General features: G+C 38.8%; 1 protein-coding gene across 4 annotated transcripts in view; it reads left to right on the top strand.

Annotated features, from left to right (window-relative positions):
* PAK1 (p21 (RAC1) activated kinase 1) overlaps nt 1-23,777 on the top strand; it is a 162,547-nt gene that overhangs the window by 110,404 nt on the left and 28,366 nt on the right. For all 4 annotated transcript variants that reach the window (XM_066369329.1, XM_066369347.1, XM_066369323.1 and 1 more), the window contains exons 3-7: nt 7,158-7,258; nt 7,763-7,910; nt 11,660-11,697; nt 20,815-20,931; nt 23,292-23,466. In XM_066369329.1, the coding sequence (XP_066225426.1) occupies nt 7,158-7,258; nt 7,763-7,910; nt 11,660-11,697; nt 20,815-20,931; nt 23,292-23,466 (579 nt within the window). The remainder of the gene's footprint in view (nt 1-7,157; nt 7,259-7,762; nt 7,911-11,659; nt 11,698-20,814; nt 20,932-23,291; nt 23,467-23,777) is intronic.

The following is a 23,777-nucleotide window of genomic DNA, read 5'->3' as shown; positions in this document are numbered from 1 at the left end:
GCTTTTTAGAATTCTTAAAAAAGAGGGGTTGAAAAATAAAAAAACGACAAAAAAGTTATCTTTTTATATATATATAGATACATTCTTAGTAAGATTTAGTAAATTTGACAGATCCCAGCACAAATGTGTTAAGTTTTTTCATTCTTGTGTTTATGAGAAACATGAGCCTGAAGTGTCCTAGTGATTTCTTCAATGTTTGGACATATATTGATATTTGAAAGACAAACTCTCATTTCCTCATCAATACATTGAAGAATTCCTCTCTTTTTATTCTTGTGTTGAGAGTAGAAAATCCTAATTCACATAAATAGGATATTGAAAATTGTAGTAAAATGTTCAAAGCTTTTTAAGATATTGCCACATATTCTTTTATAGAAACCCAAAAGGCTTCAAGAGATAATTCCTTATGTTTAATCATCAATCCAAAACCCCCACCATACATATCATCTTAACTTCACACCAAACAAAGGATAGAAGAAACTTGCCTCCAGTCTTTCTGGGGAACATGGGGGTAGTGTAAACAATCCAGCACCACAGCTTAACAGCCTTTTTGCAATGTAATCAGGCAAGTGAGGTGGGGGGTTGGGCAGACTGTCATTTTTGGTCCCCAACAGGCACATACTAATCTGGAATACCATAGGGCACACCAGTGCGCCCTGGTGCATAATTTGAGAACCACTGCCTTAGGCTATAAGGACCCTGCCTGTTTCCCACACCCAATGCAAACTATAAGCGAGAAAACATATACATCATATTTACAAACTTATTTTACCGACACTTGAGGTTTTGAACCTGGGTCCTCCACGTCCTAGTCTGATGCTCTATCCACTGTGCCCCTACCTGGTCAGACTTTTTTTTTTAGGATCTTAAGACAACAAAACATTTGTTATTGTGCAGTTTTTGAGGGTCAGAAATTCAGGAGCAGATTAGTTGGGCAGTTCTGACATGCACTCTCATGAGGTTGCAGTAATGATGTCTCTGATGCTTTCTTATGTTAAAGGTAACTCACCTTACAATGATAACTTTAGCTTATAAGACATACATTTTCTTTACCATAGTTTGTCTTCAAAATTATAACTAATAAAATAATAGTTCATAACAGATAAATAACACAATAATAATAGCCTTAAAATAGTAACAACAATAACCTAGCTACTGTTATTATTTGGGTCCATGATCTTGTCCTCAAGAAGCTTACATCTTCTGGTAGGTGGTAAGTCTTACAAACCTCAAGGAATAATTTAAGATGGGAAATGACTAAATGCTGACTCAGTGTCTTAGGAATTCACAGAGGGAGGGAAGGTCAGGAGATCCATTCTGGAAGAAGTGGAATTTGAAACAGTCTTTAAAATGGCTAAATGTTTAACAGGGAGAATGAGAGGAAGGGCAGAAAAAATGAGCAAAATTTTGGAGGTTGGAGTGTGGGAGGTATAGATCAAAGAGTGGCCTGTGGAAGCAGAGCCACCCTCAACATTATCCTGCGGTTTGTTTTAAATTATTTCATTTCTCTGGGGCTCTTTTCTATAGCCTGCTCATCCTCTGAGCCACTCTCTTTCTGTGACTTCATTACCAAAATTCCTTTTCTATTTGACATTCCATGCCTATGATGGTGTATTATATAGTATAATGACATAATAGAAGTCATATATAAAAATATAACATATAAATGTAAAACAAAATATAAATGAAATATAAAAATAACAATTGTTTATAATAGACTTAAGTGACTAGATCAAAAGAAATTTAGGAACAGAATTCCAAAGCCTTGCAGCGTGTTCCCTGCATTGTACTAGTTATGAGTAAGACAGGTGGGTTTATGTCATAAATAATGGCTTAATTTCGGCATTGGTAAACCCTTAGTCTTCCCTCTCTCAAAGCAGCTGCTTCTGGAAGAGAAATTGTCAAGTGCATAAATAGTTGAAACTTGTAGTCTTTTCAGGTTGGTTTCTTTGACCTAGTAATGTGCATTTAGGTTCCTCTTTACATAGCTTGGTAGATAATTTCTTTTTAGTGCTGAATAATATTCCATTTTCTGGAAATATATCGATTCTCCCCCTGAAGGACATCTTGGTTGTTTCCATCTTGGCAATTTTGAATAAAGCTGGTATAAACATCTGTGTGCAAGTTTTTTGTGTGGACATGCTTTCAGCTCACTTGGGTAAATACCAAGGATTGTAATTGCTTGATTTTATGGAAAGAGTATGTTTAATTTTGTAAGAAACTCTCAACCTGCCTTCCAAAGTTATTGTACCACTTTGCATTCCCAATAGTAGTGAATGAAAGTTTTTGTGCCTCACATCCTTGTCAGCATATGATATTGTCAGTATTGAATGTTAGCCATTCTAACAGGTGCAGAGTGGTATTTCGTTGTTGCTTTAATTTGCAGTTTCCTAATGACATGATGTTGAGCATCTTTTCCATCTGTAGATCTTCTTGGGCAATGTGTATATTCATGCCTTTTGCTCATTTTTAAAATTATTGAGTTTTCTTATTGTTGAGTTTCAAGAGTTCTTTGCATATTTCAGATAATAGTTCTTTTTTCTTAAATTTTTTTTTGAGAATATGGTCATTTAATATCCTTAATAGAGAATTTCTTTTCTTTTTTTAAAATTGATTTTAATTTATTGTGTTTACATAGATTCTGGTGTTGCCCCAAATGCACCCCCCCTCCCCCGTATTCCCCTCCACATCTCCCTTGAGATAATAGTTCTTTATTAAATATATCTTTTGCGAATATTTTCTCCCTGTCTGTTTGCTTTCTCATTCTCTTGATTCTCAAACTTTAATTTTTTATTGATTCTATTGGGGTGACATTGGCTAATAAAATTATATAGGTTTCAAGTGTAAAACTCTATACTACTCATATGTATATTGTATTGTATGTTCACTACCCAAAGTCAAGTCTCATTCTGTCACCATACATCCCCCCTTTACCCTCTTCCACCTCTCTGTACCCCCTTCTCTATGGTAATCATTATATTGTTGTCTGTGTCTATGAGTTTTTTTGTACTTAATCCCTTTACCTTTTATACCCAGCCCCCCACCCCCCACCCTCCACCCCCTGACAGCTGTTCATCTGTTCTCTGTATCTATGGGTCTGTTTCTATTTTGTTTGTTTATTTTGTTCATTATGTTACTTCGAATATATACTTAAAAATTATGTCCTCTTTAAAAAAGCAATAGAATAATACAGAAATTCTGAAATGCCAAAAGAGAAAAAGTCATCCATAAGTTCACCACCTTATTAACACTAATATTCTCCATCTTGGCAGGTCCCTTGTCCATGTGCCTCTGTGTTCTCTTACATAATTGCAATCATGGCCACCACATTAATTGCTCTACTCTTTTTTTTTAGTTTAGTTTTTTAATTTTTAGCTTGATCTCCTCACTTTTTTTAACCCAGCCCCACAACCCTCTTCTCTTCTGACAGCTGTTGGTCTGTTCTCTATGAGTCTGTTTCTGTTCTTTCTGTTTTGTTAGTTTATTTTGTTCATTAGATTCCACATATAAGTGAAATCATATGGTACTTGCCTTTCCCTGACTAATTTATTTCACTTAGCATAATATTGTCCAGGTTCATCCATGCTGTAGCAAAAGGTAAGATTTCCTTCTTTTTTATGGCTGAGTAGTATTCCATTACATTGGATAAATATACCACAGCCTTTTTAGTTATACATTTGATGGATACTTGGGCTGCTTCCTAATCTTGGCTATTGTAGATAATGCTGCAATGAACATAGAAGTGTGTATATTCTTTCAAATTAGTATTTTGGGTTCCTTTGAATATATTCTCAAAGTGGAATCACTGGGTCATAAGACAGTTCTATTTTTAATTTTTTGAGGTAACTCCATACTGTCCTGCACCAATCTGCATTCCCACAAACAGTGTACGAGGGTTCCCTTTTCTCCACATCTTCACCTACACTTGTTTGTTGATTTACTGATGATAGTCATTCTGACAAGTGTGAGGTAATATCTGATTGTGGTTTTAATTTGCATTTCTCTGATGATTAGTGATGTTGAACATTTTTTCATGTCTATTGGCCATCTGAAGTCTATTCAGGTCCTTGCCCATTTTTAAATTGGATTGTTTTTTGGTTGAGTTGTATAATTTCTTTATAAATTTTGGATATTAACCCCTTATCAGATGTATGTTTTCCCATTCAGTGGGTTTTTTTCATTTTGTTGATGGTTTCCTTTGTTGGGCAAAAACTTTTTAGTTTGATATAGTCCCATTTCTTTATTTTTTCTTTTGTTTCTCTTGCCCAAGGCAATATGTCAGAAAAAATATTGCTAAGAGAAATATCTGAGATTTTACTGCCTATGCTTTTTTGTAGGATTTTTATGTTTTTGTGACTTACTATTAAGTATTTAATCCATTTGAGTTATTCTTGTGCATGGTATATGTTGGTAGTCTAGTTTCATTTTTTTATCATGTATTTTATATATATTTATAAATATATATATATTGTTCAATTTTACCAACACCATTTATTGAATAGACTGTCTTTACCCCATTGTATGCTAATATTAATTGACTATAAAGGCATGGGTTTATTTCTGGGCTCTCTATTCTGTTCTATTGACATATAGACCTGTTTCTTTTTTTTTTTTAATTGAAGAGAGAGAGAAACATAAAGCTATTGCTCCATCCATTTATGCATTTATTAGTTGATTCTTGTATGTGCCCTGACCAGGATTGAACCCAGAACCTTAGTGTATCTCACCGACACTAACCAACTGTGCTACCTGGTCAGGGCCTCTATATGTCTGTTTCTATGCCAGTGCCATGCTGTTTTGATTACTGTGGCCTTATAGTATAGTTTGATATCAGGTAGTGTAATTCTTCTAACTTTGTTCTTCTTTCTAAATATTGCTGTGGCTTTTTGGGGTCTTTTGTGATTCCATATTAATTTTTAGAATATTTGTTCTAATTCTTTAAGATATGCTATTTGTATCTTGATAAGAACTGTGTTGAATCCATAGGTTGCTTTAGGTAGTATGGATGTTTTGATGTTAATTCTTCCTGTCCATGAACATGGTATATGCTTCCACTATATTTGTATCTTTTTAAATTTCTTTCTTCAGCATCTTATTATTTTCCAAGTATAGATCTTTTTACATTTTTGGTTAAATTTATTCCTAGGTATTTTATTCTTTCTGAAGCTATTTTGAGTAAGATTGTTTTCTTAGTTTCCCTTTCTGATAGTTTATTATTGGTGTATAAATATGTAACTGATTTGTGGATATTTATTTTGTATCCTGCTACTTCACTGAATTAATTTCTTAGTTCTAGTAGTTTTTAGTTGTTGTTGAATTTTTAGGGCTCTTTATATGCAGTATCATGTCACCTGCAAATAATGACTGTTTTACTTCTTCCTTTCAATTTAGATGCCTTTTATTTTTCTTCTTGTCTGGTTGCTGTGGCTATGACTTCCAGTACTATGTTAACTAAGACTGGTGAAAGTGGACATCCCTGTCATGTTTCTGATCTTAATGGAAACACCTTTAATTTTTGCTAATTGAGTATGATGTTTGTTGTGGTTTGATTCTCAAACTTTTATATATATGTGAATGATTTGGGATCTTATTAAAATTCAGATTTTGATTCAAAAGGTCTATAGTGGAACTTGAGAATCTACATTTCCAAAAGTCTCCCAAGTGATGGTGATGCTGCTTTGAATAGCAGATCTACAGATTACCTTGACTGTTGTTTGCATTGGAGAGGACCAGAATGAAGGTGATAGGTTATTGTTAGAATGGTTCAGACCAAAGATGACAATATTTGAAATAGGGTTGTGGCACCAAAGAGGGAGAAGAGTGGATAAATTTGATCACTGTGTAGAAGATAAAATCATTAATATATATAACTTGGGGACATGAATGCACTGGGAGAGAGAAAAAATAACATAATTATAAGCAGCAGCAATCTATGGGAGGCAGAGTCACAGGAGAGAAAGGCCTTAGAGCTGAGAGTCTGAAAAGCTTAGTTCTGGTCCCACATCTGCTTCTAACTTGCTCTGTGACCTTTGGAAGGTTACTTAACTTCTTGGAACCTCTGTTTCTTCTTCTGTCAAATGGGCATTATAATCACTGCGGTGCTTATCACACAGTTGTTCTGAGTCTCTAATGAACTAATATATGTGCACGTGCCTTGTAAACACTAGAGCATGATACAGATACAAAACTAATTATATCCGCCATGACTCTATTTCTAAATTAGGTCATATTTTGAGGTACCAAGAGTTAAGGACATATTTTGGGAGGGGACACAATTCAATCCCTAACAAGGGCACTTTAGCTCTATAACCTTAATGAACATCTATTTTGTGTAAGACCCTTGATGGGAGAGGAATGACTACAAGTATTTGGACTTAATGATCCTTTAAGGTCCTAACCTAGGGAGGCAACAAAGTACAGTGGTTTAGAGCTCAGGCTCTGAGCCAGACTGCCTGGGTTTGGGTCTGAGCACTGCCGGTTACTAACCATGTGATCTTGGGCAAGTAACTTCATCTCTGTGCTTCAGTTTATCTGTAAAATAAGGATGATAGTACCTAATTGATAGGGTTGCTGTGAGGCTAAAGTTAATTAATATATATAAAGAACTTGAATCATTACCTGATAAGCACCTGATAAAATATTAGCGATTCATATTATTAAAACAACTTCCAAATATAACATTTTATAATTTAGAGAATCTGAAAGTAGCCCATAATAAAAAAGCAAACAAGTAGGACACAGGTTCTAGCAGCTCATAGAATGTAGGATGTCAGGGTTGCAGGTGTCTTTAGAGACATCTGCTTGAGCCTTCTCTTTGTACAGATGGGGGGAGACAAGGGTTCAGAAAAAGGAAGTGACTTTCCCTGTATCAAATGGCTCATTAGTGGTAGAACCAGGACCATTAACTTTGATGGATGTTCTTTCCGTGCGTTTCACACTTTAGTTCAACAAAAAATTAAGTGTTTGATCATACATTGATCATGCATTAAGCATCTACTCCAATTTATGCCTGGCAGTGGGCTCTATGAATACATATGTGAAGAAGACAGTTCTTGGCCTCTAAAGGAGCCTACTGCTCAACAAATAGCTAAATAAACCTAAACATGTAATAATGTGTCTGATTTTTTAAGATTTTCTTTTCCTTGTTTCTTTTGCAGCAAATAAAAAGAAGGAGAAGGAACGGCCAGAGATTTCGCTTCCTTCAGATTTTGAGCACACAATTCACGTTGGTTTTGATGCTGTCACAGGGGAATTTACAGTAAGTGCCGGGTCACAGAAAGGCCTTTGGTCTTTCAGAGTTCTGGCTATGCATGGTTAGAGTCAGTTCATTCTAGTCTTCTTGGTGTCTCTGTCTTTGCCTGAGCTCCTCATCACTATCTTCTTATATTCACGAGAGGGACACTTTACTCATCTCCAGAACTGTACCAAAGGAACGTTGGAATCTCCATTCCTTAAATTGAGATCTATGAAGTGGCCCTTTGGCAGTTGGCTCTGTGCTGGGCACTGATGATGCAGAGACAAATCAGACATGGTTTTTACCCTAAAGGAAGAATAAACTAGTGAAAGAGCAAAATCTCAAGAAATGACTAATACAATGAGATATAAGTATTATAACAGAGGCTTGTGTACCTCTCTGAGTTTATAGAGAGCAAGGAATGACTAAATCCATCTTTGGCTGCCAGCAGATATCAGAGTGAGCTATGATTTTCCTTCAGGGCTCCCTGTTACTGTCTTCCTGACAGCCTGCATGTCTCTGTTATAGGGGATGCCAGAACAGTGGGCCCGCTTGCTTCAGACATCAAATATAACTAAGTCGGAACAGAAGAAAAACCCACAGGCTGTTCTGGATGTACTGGAATTCTACAACTCAAAGAAGACCTCCAACAGCCAGAAGTACATGAGCTTCACAGGTATGAGGATTGTGTCCAGGACATTCCAGGGAAAAAGCGATTTTCTTCTGGGTGGAAAAGATTCACCTGCCTGTTGGCATGGGGTGAGAGAAGATAGTGTTGGGAAGAGTGGAGATGGTACTTTCACTAAGGTAGAATTTTGGAATTTTAAAGCCAAGATGATGGTTTTTTTGCATCAAACTTGAGTCTTTGCTCTGAAACTGCACATTTTTAAAAAGTAGCATGTAAAGAACATTAACTTTATGCTAGATCTAAATTCTGACACTTAATAGGTTCTGGCAGTCACTTCATTTCTTTGAGCTTCAAAATGGGAATAATAATTCCTATTTCTAGAGGTTGTAGTGAGGAATAAATGACCACGTGATGTGTAAGGTCTTTATAGGTTAAAAGCAGTACCATGGAAATGTAGCTGTCGTTATCATCATTATCTTTAGAGTTATGAAGTTATTTAATAACACGTTTAATGTGTATCTTTTAAGTAGGCAAGTCAAACTTCTTCCTCAAGGCACTAATTTTTATCAGTCAAATGAAAAATAGGTTAGTAATAATAAATATTCTTTAGATGTACTCTCTATATAAGGGACTATGTATTTCAGTGTTGTTTTTAATAGCAGAATTGAGAGTGGAATCCAGGTCCCCTAATCCTATGCTAGCACCCTTTGAGTTTACTACTTGCTTCTAGTTACTTCGTTTGGAGAACCTCCTCTCAAAGCAGAGAAATTCTGCTTTTCCTAGCTGACTTATGAGAAGGCCTACATTTCTGGAAAGTTAACATTTTATATAGAATCTTAGAATGTTAGAGCAAGAAATATCCTTTGTGTATATCACTTCTAGTTCTCCCTTGTTTTGCAGACATAGCCAATAACAGGCTTTTCTAGAGTGGCTAAATTAGTGGCAAAGCTGGTCTATTATCTCCAGGTCCAGTGCTCTTTCCAGAGTTCATGCTGTCTTTTTCAAAGGGCAGTATTGTTGGGGAAGGTGAGAACCAGGATGAGCTAGCTAAATTTGAAGGATGCTTCCCCAGCCAGGATCTGGCTTGTATCAAAGGGCACAGATGGTGAGGATGACAGACTGTAGCTTCGGTCATGCTGCCACAGTGGTGCCCAGGAGAGGGTCGTCCATGTTCCCAGCATTATTTTCTTCTTCACGTCTGGCCCGCTGGGTCTGTCTTACTTCTCCATTGAAGGACTGGGGCATTCCAAGGAGGAATTGGGTTTGAGGGGTACTAAGGGGCAAGTTTTCTAGTCAGGAGATTAGAGCTTGTGTTTTAGGGAGTTTGTCATGGAGATAGGAGATTAGAGCTGGCTTTGAAAGCCTCAGCAGGAAGAATTTGTTTTTATGTGTACATGTGTGCAGGTGTGTACAGGTGCTATATATGCATATGGAAGCATAGCACTGTGGGTTTGCTTATGTTTAGAATCAAAGTCCACTTAAGTATTCATGAATGAATAGATGTACATACTCAGGTAATTGTGTGTATATTCATCTGTGCACATATATGTGAATACGTTAAGTATATTTGTGTGTGTATGTGTGTGTGCATGCATGCATGCAGGGTTTTTAATTTTCTAGAAGTTGAAGACCAGGACCAACTGTAGGCAAAACTTAATGTTTGGCCTAGTTTATTTTTTTTAATTATTTCAAATTGTAACATTTATTTACAAAAGTAAAATATTTATAAAAGACTTAAAAGATATGTATTGTCTTTGCAAAGGTATTTTAAATCAGTAGTTCTTTCCAGAGTAGTATAGCCATCATTTTTGAGGGTCAGTATTTCAATACCACGGATAAGTTCTTTTAAAAAACTGATTTTTCAGCTTGTGAGGATAGAAATGAGTCATGAAGTACCTGTAGTCTAGAAGTATCTGGCACAGTCTATTTTTAATGTCATATCTTTCCTTTTTCTGCTTCTCTTCTTTTCATGCTATTAATTATGATAACATTACTTCAATCTGTATGTGCTTGTATGGATGATCTCATTTGATTCTCATATGGCCTTGTGGTGTTGGTAGGGCAAGGATTACTATCCCCATTTTATAAAATCAGATAAATTAATTAGGCCCAGAGAAACTAAGTGACTTAACTTAGGGTGATTCAACTGATATATGATGGAAGTGTGTTTTAAACTTGGGCCTTTAAACTCGTTGCTGTTTATAAGCCAAGCATAATTCTCTGTGCCAGTTTTTGTCATGTTTTCTATTTTTTCAATGCTTTATTTTCTGTACCAATTAGTAGCTTACGTGACAGGCATCATGTAGATCAACAACTCAGAGTTCTGGAGTTTAGCCCTGTTTTGCCACTGATTTATGTGATCTTGAGTTACTTTCTTTTCTTCTCTGAATCTTAGTTCTTCATTTATAAAATGAAGGGATTAGAAGTACTGTCTGCTCTGTTATTCTGTGCTATGAAATATGATTTTGATGTATAGAAATTGTATTTTATAGTTAAAAAGAGCAATGCTTCCTTATTTCTTATATGAATGAGATATATTTATTATAAAAACATACTGAGTCCTCAAAAACATTAGCAGTACATAAGGTTGGGGTAGTGCAGTGAGAGCACAGTATTGTGCTTTGCTTTGCCTAAACTGATGTTCTTTTGGGCAAAAATAATAAATACGTTTAAAGTATATCCTGAACTGATTTCTCCAGAGTACAGCTGGCTGTTCAGGACTTGTTTTAAGAACATTTTGTCATAGCTTGTGGGTTCATTGTTTGTCATAAGATCAAAAAATCCATACTGGGCACTTTCTTATACAGTATAATGGAATCAGGATCTTGGACATTCTCTGGGTTGGTTCTTGGTGAGGAATATTGTTGGATTTGGTCGAATATTTCTCCTCCTTAATTCCATTGGTGGTGAACCAGCAAAGTCACTTTCTTCTTGCATTGTCAGGAATTCAAGAATTAAAACAAACACAGTACTGGGTCTTTAAACTCTTCTTGCTAAAATCTTCATTGAGTATATGTTTCATATAAGTCAAAGATATCACTGAATGTAAGGTGCATCATTATCTTATATACCACTAAATAAGAAAAGTGGCCAATTAAAACATGTGGTGCCTTTGATTGTAGGACACATCTCTTTCAGAGATGTTAATGTGAAAAAAATGTACATCTTAAAATCAATGAAATATGGTAATTTCCCTCCCTCATTGAGGGAGTTTGAATCTATTATTGGAAACAAGACCCTGCCTTTAATTAGACTTGACATGATTAATGCCTTTCTGTGTAGGAAATAGACATGAATGTAGAGGATATTTCTAAAAGCTGAAGCTACAGGCTGCTCGTAATTTGTCATGGATGAGTCAGGACAGTGTCAGCCATGAATTCTTTTTTTCTCTTTTAGACTGCAAGAAACTTCCTTGACCATCTAGGCCTAATGATGACATAGTTGCTGATGTGGATATACAGTAGTTCTAGCATAGTATTTAGAGTTTGACCAGGATTCAAATCTTGACTCCTCAAATAACCTGTATATACCCTGGGCAAGTTACTCAATATCTCTGAACCTCAGTTTCCAAGTCTATAAAAGTAAACGTAATAATAGTACTCAGAACTGTAGCAAGGGTTAAGGGAGGTAGTGTGTATAATGTGCTTAGCATTGTTGGTGTTGGGCCCATCGTACCAATAATGCGGCTGTTATTCTCTGAGCCTGGCCACTGCTTGACTGGACAGGCTTCCATAGCTCTCAAGAACATTAACTCTAATTATTTACTGACTGAATCCCTGGTCTTTTTTCCTTTGTAGATAAATTAGCTGAGGATTATAATTCTTCGAACACTTTGGTAAGTCTTTATTTCCTCTCTTCTGATATGGGCAGGTATGGTGGTGAGGGATCAAAGGTAGTGTGATAGATGCAGAGCCTGGGCTAGGGGCACTCATCTTGGTCACTCCTGCACCCTGGGCCTCAGAGTCCCTCTCTGTACAGGCAACTACAAAGGAGTTGGACTTAATAAACAGTAGGTATCCCTTCCAGCTTTAATTTTTATTGTTCTAGAAATCCTAATCTTGGGACCAGAACCTGGCCTCTAGGCTCAGTTTTTCTTTTGCAGTTTTGAACCTTGGGAAAGCCAGTTGCCTTTCTGAGCTTTAGTTTTTTCATCGATGAAAAGAGGATGATGCACTTGCCTTACTTGGACATGTCATAAATCTGAATTTTGAAGAGAATTCTCTCTTTTTGGTTGGTTGGGTATACAAAACCAGGATTAGGACTAATTGTTGAAGGGACCCTATTCTGTTCGTTTAAGGTGTCCTCTGAATGCCCTGTCACATGAAGGACTGGAAACTAAAACTAGATGACTTCAAAGACCCCTCTGTCCCTTTCAACTTTTAAATCTGATTTCTCAGAGCAAATAAAATATGGCACTGTGTTTGAATAGGTCTTTAAATAGTAAGCTGCTATTCTTTATACCTGAGGTTGTCTCTTGAACAAAGTGGTTATAGCATATTGATTTACCAATCATTTGAAAAACCCCTACTCTGTGCCAAGTCCTATGGAGAAGTGGCAATACAGGGACGAATCAGACAGTGTCCCAATTCCTCCTAACCTCCTAGTCCTGTGAGTGACATGACAGCAACAACAAACAGTTATAGTGCAGTGTGCTAGAAATTTATGTGGCCAGGGACTAGGTCTGGTTTGTTAATTGCTGTGTGCATGGCATCTGGTAGGTAACCACTTACTAAATGAAAGGTTGGATGTAGAAGAAAATGTTTCTTGATGGTAGAATCCAAGCTGAATGAGTTAGTTATCTAGGGTAAGAACTAAGGGTAGACGAGGGTATTCCAGACAGATAGAGTAAATAGCATGTGCCATGACAAGGTAACTCACAAGGTATGCTTGTACAGGAAACTGCAATAAGTTTTTTATGATTGGAATGTGAAGTGCGAAGGGACTAAAAGTGGATGACAAGGAGGAGTGGTAAACAGGTCATATCATGTAGGAGTTTTAACTTTATCTGAAAGGTAGTAAGAAGCTAGTGAAGAATTTTAAGCAGGGGAGTAGTAAGTTCTAACACAATATTGAGTCACCATTAAAATACTTTAAACCATGCTTTTAGAAATGTGGATTGGTTTACTCAGAGATATTGATATGATTATCAATTTTAAAAAATGTTCACATGTCCAGTGCCTGATAGCATACTTATTCACTATTTCTTTTAATCCTCACAGGAGTTTAATGAGATGGATTATTATTTTTGTTTTATAGGTGATAAAACTGAAATTGAGAAGGGCTAATGGCAATAGGTATCAGATTGCCAATCTTGCTTTCCTTTGATTCATTCTTTCATCAAATGGAAGAGATATAATTAGAAGATAGAGAGGAATTTGCAAATATTAAAATCTTTGGGATGTACTTACTACTCTAAAATAGTTAATTATTGAAGAAAGCTGAGCTGTGCTTTGTGGCTCAGCTATCTGTATGCTTTTATAGGAGAATTGACAGATATCATATATTGACTGGCTAATATGTGCCAGGCACTGTGCTAATAATTTTATATATATATGTGTGTGTGTGTGTGTGTGTGTGTATGCCTAATTAGTCTTCACAATGATCTTGTGAAGAAACTATTATTTCCATTTCAGAAGTAGAAAAACAAAATTTACCGGAGACTCATAATTAGTGATTGTGACAAAGCTAGATTAGAACTAGGGTCTTCTGAATGCTAGTGCAGGATTCTTTTCACCGTGGCAGGGTACTGAGAAAGAAGATGTCAGAGAGGTCTTATAAAGGAGACTGCAGTAAAGCCATAGCTATGCTGTTTGTCAGCGAGAAGAGGGAGCCCTGGGGCTCATGCCATATGGCAGAGGGGACAACACCTGCTTGGTAAAAACCTGTATTGGTTTAGTACCTACAATTTAAATCACTCAGGCTGTCAAGGACATTTTATTTTCTACTTCAGAACATTTGCCTTTGTGGCTCAGTATTCTATATATTTCCATACTAGTTTTACATGGGGAATATGGTTTGTAGTGTAGTAGCATGTCATTATTTACTATATTGATTTCTTATGGGTCATTTCCTCGATTTGTGAAATAATTGGACAGGATTGCTATCCCTGTAACACAGGTTAAGAAATCGAAACTCAAAGAAATTAAATGACTTGCTCTTTACTGTTGAATGAGTTAACAGTAGAAACCAATACAAAATTCAGTTCTCCTGATCATTCATTTATTCCTTCATATTAAATATATATTTACTTATGGCCTTGGCTGGTTGGCTCAGTGGTAGAGCGTCGGCCTGGCGTGCAGAAGTCCCGGGTTCGATTCCCGGCCAGGGCACACAGGAGAAGCGCCCATCTGCTTCTCTACCCCTCCCCTTCTCCTTCCTCTCTGTCTCTCTCTTCCCCTCCCGCAGCCGAGGCTCCATTGGAGCAAAGATGGCCCGGGCGCTGGAGATGGCTCCTTGGCCTCTGCCCCAGGCGCTAGAGTGGCTCTGGTCGCGACAGAGCGACGCCCCGGAGGGGCAGAGCATCGCCCCCTGGTGGGCAGAGCGTTGCCCCCTGGTGGGCGTGCCGGGTGGATCCCGGTCGGGCGCTTGCTAAGTATATATATTTACTTAGCACCTTCTTTGTGCCCAGGTGGTGGTGATACAAAAATTAATATGTACTGTCTCAGTCCTTAAGGGAAAAATTAACAATACACTATAGGGATAAGGGCTACAAGAGAGGTATAAATAATGTACCATGGGGGTCATATTTGATGGAGTGATTATTCTGTCTGGTAGTACAGGGAAGTTTGCACAGAGTTATTGTGTCCTAAAGATTTTTTCCATTAACAAACGTGATCTTTAAGGGCCTTCTGGCTCTAAAATTCTGTTATTTGTGGCATTGGTCTGAGAGCTCAGATAGTATGCCTTTTAGTGCCTGAATTCTCATTTATGAAATGAACAGCTACTGGGGAGTCGAGGACTAGTCAGGTTCTTGCTGTTGATCTCACAAATTAGGAACCAGGACATTCAAACAAGGATTTATAATATGGTGTCAGGTAAGCACAGGTAATAACACCAGCCAGAGAAAAGGGCAGTGCTTTCATGTCTGAGGGCGTATGACCAAAAGCCAAGTTAAGGATCCATCATTTCAGGCCAAAGAACTTGGACTTTGTGCTACAGCTAAGGAATATTTTAAATAGGAGATTGATATCGTTGGATGTGCATTTTAGTCTAAACTAACATCTTAGAGGATTAAATAGAATTCTTAGAAATTAAAATTATTATTAAATAAATAGATCCACAAGGATTAAAAACCGAATACATTTAACAGTAAATTAAAGATATAAGCTGTAAACATAGATGGAAAAATATGAGAATAAGGGACTCAAGGGTGTTTAGGCAAGGAGATTTTAGAAGAATCCGGAAACTGAGGAACTAGAGTAAAAAAATAATCGAAGGAAGAAAATTTGAACCCTCATAATTGTTGGTGGGAATGTACAGCCTCTGTGAAAACCAGTCTGCCAGTTCCTCAAAAAGATAAGGATAAAGTCACCATATGACCTAGCAGTTCCACTCTTAGAATATATCCAATAGAAATGAAAACATACATTCATACAAAAACTTGTACATGAATGTGCATATGAACATTATTCATAATAGACCCAAAGTAGAAACCACCCAAATGCCCATCAGTTGATGAATGGATTAAAAACAAGTATATCAATATGATGGAATATTATTCAAACATAAAAAGTAATGAAGTTACTGATAATGCCACAATATGGATGAACCTCTCAAACTCTATGCTAAATGAAAGAAGCTAGACACAAAAGACCGTATGCTTTATGAGACTGTTTATATAAAATATATAAAAATGGTAAATCTACAGATGGACAGAAGAACTGTGGTCTCGTAGGGCTGGGCATGGGAGTTTGAATGACGGGTACAAGGGCACAGGGGACTTTGGAGGTGATGGGAATGTTCCGAAACTGGATTGTGGCAATAGTTGCACAAGTTTATAAAAATTAATAACAATCATTGAAATTGTATGGGTGAATTGTATGGTATATAACTAATACCTTAACAAAGCAGCTTTTTAAAAGTAAAAATTTTAAAGTGTATGTAAAACCAGTCAACTCTCAATATACATTTTAAATAATATAGAAATAAAAGGAGTTAAAAGGGAACATTCCTCAGGAATGTCCGGTAAAGATGGCAGGTTGAACATGGGCATCTATTTAAAGAAACTTTAAATCTCCCTGGAACTGTAATAAAAGAATGGTCATTTAAAGGCATTAAACCCAGAAGGATGAAGAGAACAGCAAATGAGGCAAGAGCTGCAAGATAGGAGGAAGGGCAGATAGAAAGCAGAACGACAAATAAGCTGACAGTGAGCAAAGCTGATTAAAACATTTTTCTTAATGCATGTATTTTTATTTATTAATTTTAGAGAGAGAGAGAAAGGGAGAGAGAGAGAGAGAGAAATATCGATCTGTCTCTGTATGTGTCCTGACCAAGGGGTGAACCACAGAATCCTCAGAAAGCTCAGGAACTGGTAGCACTTCTCACTCTGGAGATGACATAGAGTGGAAGGGGAGACTACTAACGGCAGATGCAATTGAAGTTATTTAAGATGCAGTCAGATCCCTAAATCTCTTCCCCTGCTCTATACCACTGAGTGATTGCCCTTCCCTTCCCTAGCAGAAAACTGGAGGTTTATTCTCTAGAGAAGGTAAAACTGAGGATTTCTGGATAGGATGTCAGGCACAGTTAAAAATAAGAGTATCATATCAAAAACCGTAATTAAATGAATATATGCATACTGAACACTCAACCTCTCCCCTTACTGGGCTCCTAGAATACTAGTAGTCAAACTTCTATTCTTAAAGCAGGAGATTAGAAGATTCTTCTCTGCTTGTGACCAGCCTAAATTCTAAGGACAAAACAGGGAGGTTTCTTCAATTGGTCCAGTTGAATTATTCTGTAGTGTTATTCACAAACAAACCAAAAAACTAAATTATGGTGATGATTGAGCAACCCTAAAAATTTATTTAAAATCATTGAATTCTTCCATCTGCCAGTAGTATTCTTTTTCCCAGTGAGTCCCATGGCTTGTACAGTCCACTGCTTATTTGACTTCTGATTAGAAAGGCCTTTCCATGAATATTCTGTCTAGGGCAGGGGTCCCCAAACTTTTTACACAGGGGGCCAGTTCACTGTCCCTCAGACTGTTGGAGGGCTGGACTATAAAAAAAACTATGAACAAATCCTTATGCACGCTGCACATATCTTATTTTAAAGTAAAAAAACAAAACGGGAACAAATACAATATTTAAAATAAAGAACAAGTAAATTTAAATCAACAAACTGACCAGTATTTCAATGGGAACTATGCTCCTCTCACTGACCACCAATGAAAGAGGTGTCCCTTCCAGAAGTACGGCAGGGGCTGGATAAATGGCCTCAGGGGACCGCAGTTTGGGGACCCCTGATCTAGGGTAATAGTTCCCTAATCTCAACCACTCTTGTCTTTCATAGTTTATCTTATCACTGCTCTCTAGCATGTTGGTTAATTTTTACTGTTTCCTCTTGTAAAATGTAAGCTATAGACCAGGGACTTTAATTCGTTTTTCAATATAGCCCCAAACTATAGAATAGAGCCTGATACCAAGTGAATGAATGAGTTGAAGTCATTGTCTTTTTAATTTTTTAATTTTAATTTTATTTATTTTTTTATTCAGTGAGAGGAGGGAATGCAGAGACAGACTCCTGCATGTGCCTGGACTGGGATCCACCTAGCAAGCCCACTAGGGGGTGATGCTCTGCCCATCTGGGGCGTTGCGCCATTGCTCAGCATCCGAGCTCTCTTTTAGAGCCTGAGGTGGTGGCCATGGAGCCATCCTTAGCTTCTGGGGCCAACTTGCTCCAACTTGCTCCAACTGAGCCATGGCTGCAAAGGAGGGGAGGAGAGAGAGAGAGCACGTGAGCCAAATGAAGGGCGATGGGAGGAGGAGCAGATGGGTGAAGCGAAGGGGGATGGGAGGAAAAGCAGATGGGTGCTTCTCCTGGGCACCCTGACCGGGAATCAACCCAGGACATCCACATGCTGGGTAGACGCTCTAACACTGAACTAACTGGCCAGGGCTCATTGGCTTTTTTAAAAGCAGAAATATATGCGCCTCAGTTGGTTGGCTCAATGATAGAGCATTGGCCTGGTGTGTGGAAGTCACAGGTTTGATTCCCGGTCAGGGCACACAGTAGAGGAGACCATCTGTTTCTCCACTTTTCCTCTTCCCCCTTTTCTCTTTCTCTCTCTCTCTCTCTCTCTCTCTCTCTCTCTCTCTCTCTCTCCTAGCCATGGCTTGATTGGTTTGAGTGCATCGCTCCTGACACTGAGGATGGCTCTGTGGACCCTCCGCCTCAGGCACTAAAAATAACTCAGTTGCAAGTGGCCCCACATGGGCAGAGCATCAGCCTCAGAAGGGAGTCTGTGGGTGAATCCTGGTCAGGGTGCATGTGAGAGCCTGTGTCTGTATCTCCCATACTCTTACTTAAAAATAAATAAGTAAGTAAGTAAGTAAAAGCAGTGATTTGTGGTTATTCGACATAACTACAATTTAATTGATTCCTTCCTTTCTTCTGGCTTCTTACCATTATCAAAGTGTCCTCATACCCACATCACTTCATTTCCTCCTCCTAGTGGCCTTTTGAGGTAGGTAGAGAGCTGCTGTCATTATCCTGGTTTTAGAGATGGGGAACTTGTGGCTTAGAGTAGGACAGCCTTGCCCATGGATACAGGGATAAGAAATAAAAATCTGGCACGAAAACCTGTGTCTCTTGAATGCAGTAGTTGTTAATACTACCACCCAAAGCCCTCACCTGGGAAAACAGAATGTGTTGCTAAGGAAGATGATGAAATCCCCTTCTCTCCAGGGTTTTAAGCGGCAAACAAACCTAGTGTTACATCACACAAACCTAGTATACATCAGCGTGCCCCAAGGCCACAACCTGATGATGAAGAGGCTGCTGAATTAACTTAATTCCCATTTTGAGTTCCTAGTTAAATTTTGTTGAGAGGAATAGTGGGGAGATAAGAAATTAGAGAAGAAAACTATCAAAATATATGCTTTGACGGGGAGAACACCTCTGTTGGATTTTAGAACTGAAAGTGACCTATTATAATTATATTAGTACTTTTCCTCCACATTCCTCAAGTGATGAAACTTGAGACAAAAAAGAAAGAGTCATTGCCTATGGTCACCAAAGCTAGTTGCTTACATAGGCCTGGCACTGTCAGTTTTTAAGTTATGCCCAGCCCAGAGGTCCTGTTAAAATCTGTGAGATTGCCAGTTTTCCTTAGCTTAGTATGTAAAGTGTGGTAGAGGCCAGTCTGCCACACAGTAACAGTAGTGCTAGTCTGGTATCCCACTAGGTAAGTTTTCCGTTATCCCTCGTCATTCTGATTCCCTACTGATTCTCTCTTTCTGGAAGCCCCGAATGGCAGGCAGAAGGGGAACTCACCCTCTGTCTCCTACATCAGATGATGAGCTGCTTCAGGACGTGAACCGCCCCTTTTCATCATCCTCATACCTTTACATCAACAGTATCCATCGCAGTATCTTACTGAGCACAAATATGTGCTCTGAGATATCTGAAACTGTTGGATTATATCCAGGTGTATTAAAATCTCTCTATTGCCTCTCTGCTTCTATGCTGTAATCATTTAATCTCTACCAACCATCTCATGTTTTGGAGCTACTTTGTCTCTTGAATCAGTGTTATGAACAGTTATGGTATGATATTTTTGCCTGGACCTGCCCCAGAACCTGTTACTCTTGGCCCAGCTTTGTTACAGTTTGCATGTGAAAATCAAGTTGTTTGAGGTTAAAGCAGATGCAATTAGTCCTGCTGATAAGGTTCATTCCAGGACAGGGCAAAGCTGAATGAAATGATAGCAGCCAGTCCAGGGAGAAACTCACTGTTCTCTTGAGACAAGGGGCTCCTGATGTTCTGTATCTTCAGGCTGAGGCGAGGACACCTGAGGACATAATGAGTGTGTGGCAGGTTTTGGTAAAGAAGGGAAAAGGAGAGGCCGGTGCCTGTCTGGCTTCCATTAACCATATCAGACAGGAGTAAAGAATGACAATGGCCCTGGCCGGTTGGCTCAGCGGTAGAGCGTCGGCCTAGCGTGCGGAGACCCGGGTTCGATTCCCGGCCAGGGCACATAGGAGAAGCGTCCATTTGCTTCTCCACCCCTCCACCGCGCCTTCCTCTCTGTCTCTCTCTTCCCCTCCCGCAGCCAAGGCTCCATTGGAGCAAAGATGGCCCGGGCGCTGGGGATGGCTCTGTGGCCTCTGCCCCAGGCGCTAGAGTGGCTCTGGTCGCAACATGGCGACGCCCAGGATGGGCAGAGCATCGCCCCCTGGTGGGCAGAGCGTCGCCCCATGGTGGGCGTGCCGGGTGGATCCCGGTCGGGCGCATGCGGGAGTCTGTCTGACTGTCTCTCCCTGTTTCCAGCTTTAGAAAAATGCAAAAAAAAAAAAAAAAAAAAAAAAAAAAGAATGACAATGATAAACTTTGTAAGACTCCAAACTTCTCATCCCTTCTGAGAAATTATAATGATAATTTTTAAAAATTCCAAACTTTTGATCCCTTCAAAAGAAGGCACTATAAGCTTGTCTTTGGGGTTTGGATTGGGGAAGGCAGGTGCAAAAGCTGTAAGCCAGCTTCCCAATCTGCAGTTAGCTTTGGATGGGGAAGAGGCACTGAGTGGATAGTGGTAACTAAGGGCAGGGAGGCCGACTGACTTCTTGACTGGCTACACAAAGGTGGAGAGTTCCGAGGCTGATGTGGGTTTCAGAAGGGCTGTCAGGATGAGGCTTCTCTGGGGGAGAGGTGAGGAGATTTTGATCCTGGTACTTTAAGATCCAGGTCAGCTGGACCTGCTGAATCTAGCTTTTTCTGTGCTATACAGAATGTGAAGACTGTGTCTGAGACCCCTGCAGTGCCACCAGTTTCAGAAGATGAAGATGATGACGATGATGCTACCCCACCTCCAGTGATTGCTCCCCGCCCAGAGCACACAAAATCTGTGAGTCTTTGGAGATGGGGAGAGCCTGGTGATTGATTAGAGTATGGAGGCAGTGTGTGTGTGGGGGGGTGTTGATGCGTGAGGCCTAGAGGTTTAATACTCTGGTAGTGGCCATTAGATTTTGGACTTGTTGAGATCACTGAAGCAGTTTGATTGAAAGGTATTTTCTTTATGATTCAAGACAATAAGTAGTATATATATTTATCATGGGTTTGCAGATAGTCCCAAAGTGTCCTAAATAAATAATTGGTGTTTATACCAGCCCAGCCCTCGTTTACTTAGTCTGTTCTCCACAGACAGGAAGACATACAGAATTAATGTTACTCAGTGCGGGACTAACATAAATTATTTCAGTCTCCTGGGAAGCAACAAATCAGCTGGCTGCAGATCTTTTCTTCTCTGCTAAATGTGCAGCGTTCAGTCTCTTAGAACATCATTGATGATAGCAACAGACCCAGGAGAGTTGATAAGTACGTTAGTGCTATTAATATGCTGGACATCCGGAGTGCATTTTGAGGCCTGATATTGGCAGTGATTTTTATTTAACTTCGTTGGAGGTTCTTTCATTTCAGAATAGCTACAGTCCTGCCCTCACTTTGCACAGTACAGGCCCCATGTATTTTACTTGATTTAGCATCAGTGAGTACTGACCTGTCATCAGATGATACTCTACTAGTGTTTTTTTTTTTTCCTTTGGACTTTTTATTATGACAGGAGCTTTGTAATGAAAGAATGATCTTGGGCTTAGACTCTGTGATGATATGGAAAAAGGCTGCCTTTGGATTAGAGCCTTCAGGGAGGAGTTTAAGCAGAAGTTGGTTGACTGACTGTGGGAGATGACATGGAGAATATTCAAGGAGTTTTGATGACCTTCTAGGATGAGGACTTATAAACAGGATCTGTGGAATCGCCCTTTTTGTAGGTCACAAAGCCGCCTTAAGGAAAATGGACCTCAAAATTGGAGTTGTCCAGATACCTCACATTGCTATGGCCTTTTTTGGTTTGCAGGCATGTACATTAAAAAATTTTTTTCTCTACTAAATCATGAACTCCTCAAAAGTAGAGAAAATAAGTATATATATGTATTTACAGTGCATAATATAGTTCTTGGCAGGATTCAGAAAAGCTGTAAATATTGAATGAATGAAAGAATTGATAAATTTGATCCTCATAGCATTCCTTTCATTGTTAATTCCTAATTTATAGAAGGAAAAATAAAAGCTGAGATTTAGAGAGGTAAATTGATCTGCCCTAATTCTCTTAGTGAGCAAAAGAGCTAGGATTGAAAGCAGGTAATTTATTCTAAGTCCAGGTCGCTTTCCGCCACAGCACAGTGGCCTTTCTGTGTGTGCAGGTCTGTGCTGGGAGCCAGCGAAGGAGACTGCTAGAGAAGGAAGAGGCATGGTTTGTCTCCTGACAAGGAGCCATGTCAGGAGAACGGAAGAAGGAGGATAAAGCATGGAAGTACAGGCCTCAGGTGCCAGGGATATAGTTTGTAGGTATAAGAGTAGAAAATTAAGAAATCTTTATGCTAGAATAGTTAGGAAAGAAGCTCTGGTCTGATCTCAAACGTCTTGACGTAAATTCCTTCCCATTCTCACCTATTAAAACCCTGTTTATCCTTTAAGATTCAGCTGAAGAATCCCATTTATTTATTCCTTGAGTCATCTAACATTTATCTAAATGCATGTTTTTTGTTAGGTAGCTGGTTAGATACAGGAGCTCAGGGATGAATGACACATTCACTGTCCTAATAGAGCGTATAGACTGGTCAAAAGATAGTAGTGATATTTTTATGAAAAAAAAATCTGATAAATGCCTTAAAGGATCTTCTAGGGGAAGGGGGAATAACTTATCTAAAGCTTAATAGTATACAGTTTGCTCATTTTTTAATGTCATTTATCCCTGTCGGCCCTTGTAGTTATAACTTTCTCACAAGACTTTATTCACAAGAGGATGGGGCACCATTTTGTACAGTGAGGCAAAGAGTAGATTCTCAGCAAATGTTTGAGTAAATGAATAGGAAATATAAAAGTATTAGCAAAATTCTGAAAGCTCAATATCTGTTGGGCATGATTTTAATCCTTTTATAAAATAATTAATTTTCTAACCTGTGTTGAGTATCTTCAGCCTTCAGACTCTCACCTAACCCCTGTCCTGAGAACAAGGAAGGCCATTCCAAGCACAAAGGATGGGCCTGGCACAGAGGGGGAGGAACATAGGTTTTGTTCTAGGAGAAGGGATGAGTTTGTTGGGATTTGTTCTGCTAAGGATGTTGTAACACACAATTAAGAGAGGCTCCTGAGCTGCCCTATGCTAACAAAGGCTGGACTTGCCAAATGCTTGTACCAACAATGCAGGTATACACACGGTCTGTGATTGAACCACTTCCTGTCACTCCAACTCGGGACGTGGCTACATCTCCTATTTCACCTACTGAGAGTAATACCACTCCTCCAGATGCTCTGACCCGGAACACTGAGAAGCAGAAGAAGAAGCCTAAAATGTCTGATGAAGAGATCTTGGAGAAATTACGTAAGCACTTTGTAGCTTTCTGAAAGTTCCTCTACTATATGCTTAGCTGAGCACAGAGACAGAATGTTGTTGCTATAAGGTTTTAGTCCTAGGCTTGCTTTGTCTGGCTAGTTAGATATGCTTGTATTTTAGCCACAAACTGTACTTCTCACCCTGACCTTTTACTCACCTCCTCTGTCTCACCAGCCTTGATTGAATCCCACATTAGGATGGGAATGTGGTAAGAGAGAGTGTGGATAGCTCACTTCAGAACTTAGGTGTGACTTATATAGATGACAAATAGCTTTTAGCTAGTGAGTAATCTGGAATGT

The sequence above is a fragment of the Saccopteryx leptura genome, chromosome 1 (genome assembly GCF_036850995.1).
Source record: "Saccopteryx leptura isolate mSacLep1 chromosome 1, mSacLep1_pri_phased_curated, whole genome shotgun sequence".
NCBI lineage: Eukaryota > Metazoa > Chordata > Mammalia > Chiroptera > Emballonuridae > Saccopteryx > Saccopteryx leptura.
Note: the sequence above shows the minus strand (reverse complement) of the source record. Positions and strands in the feature narration are given on the sequence as shown.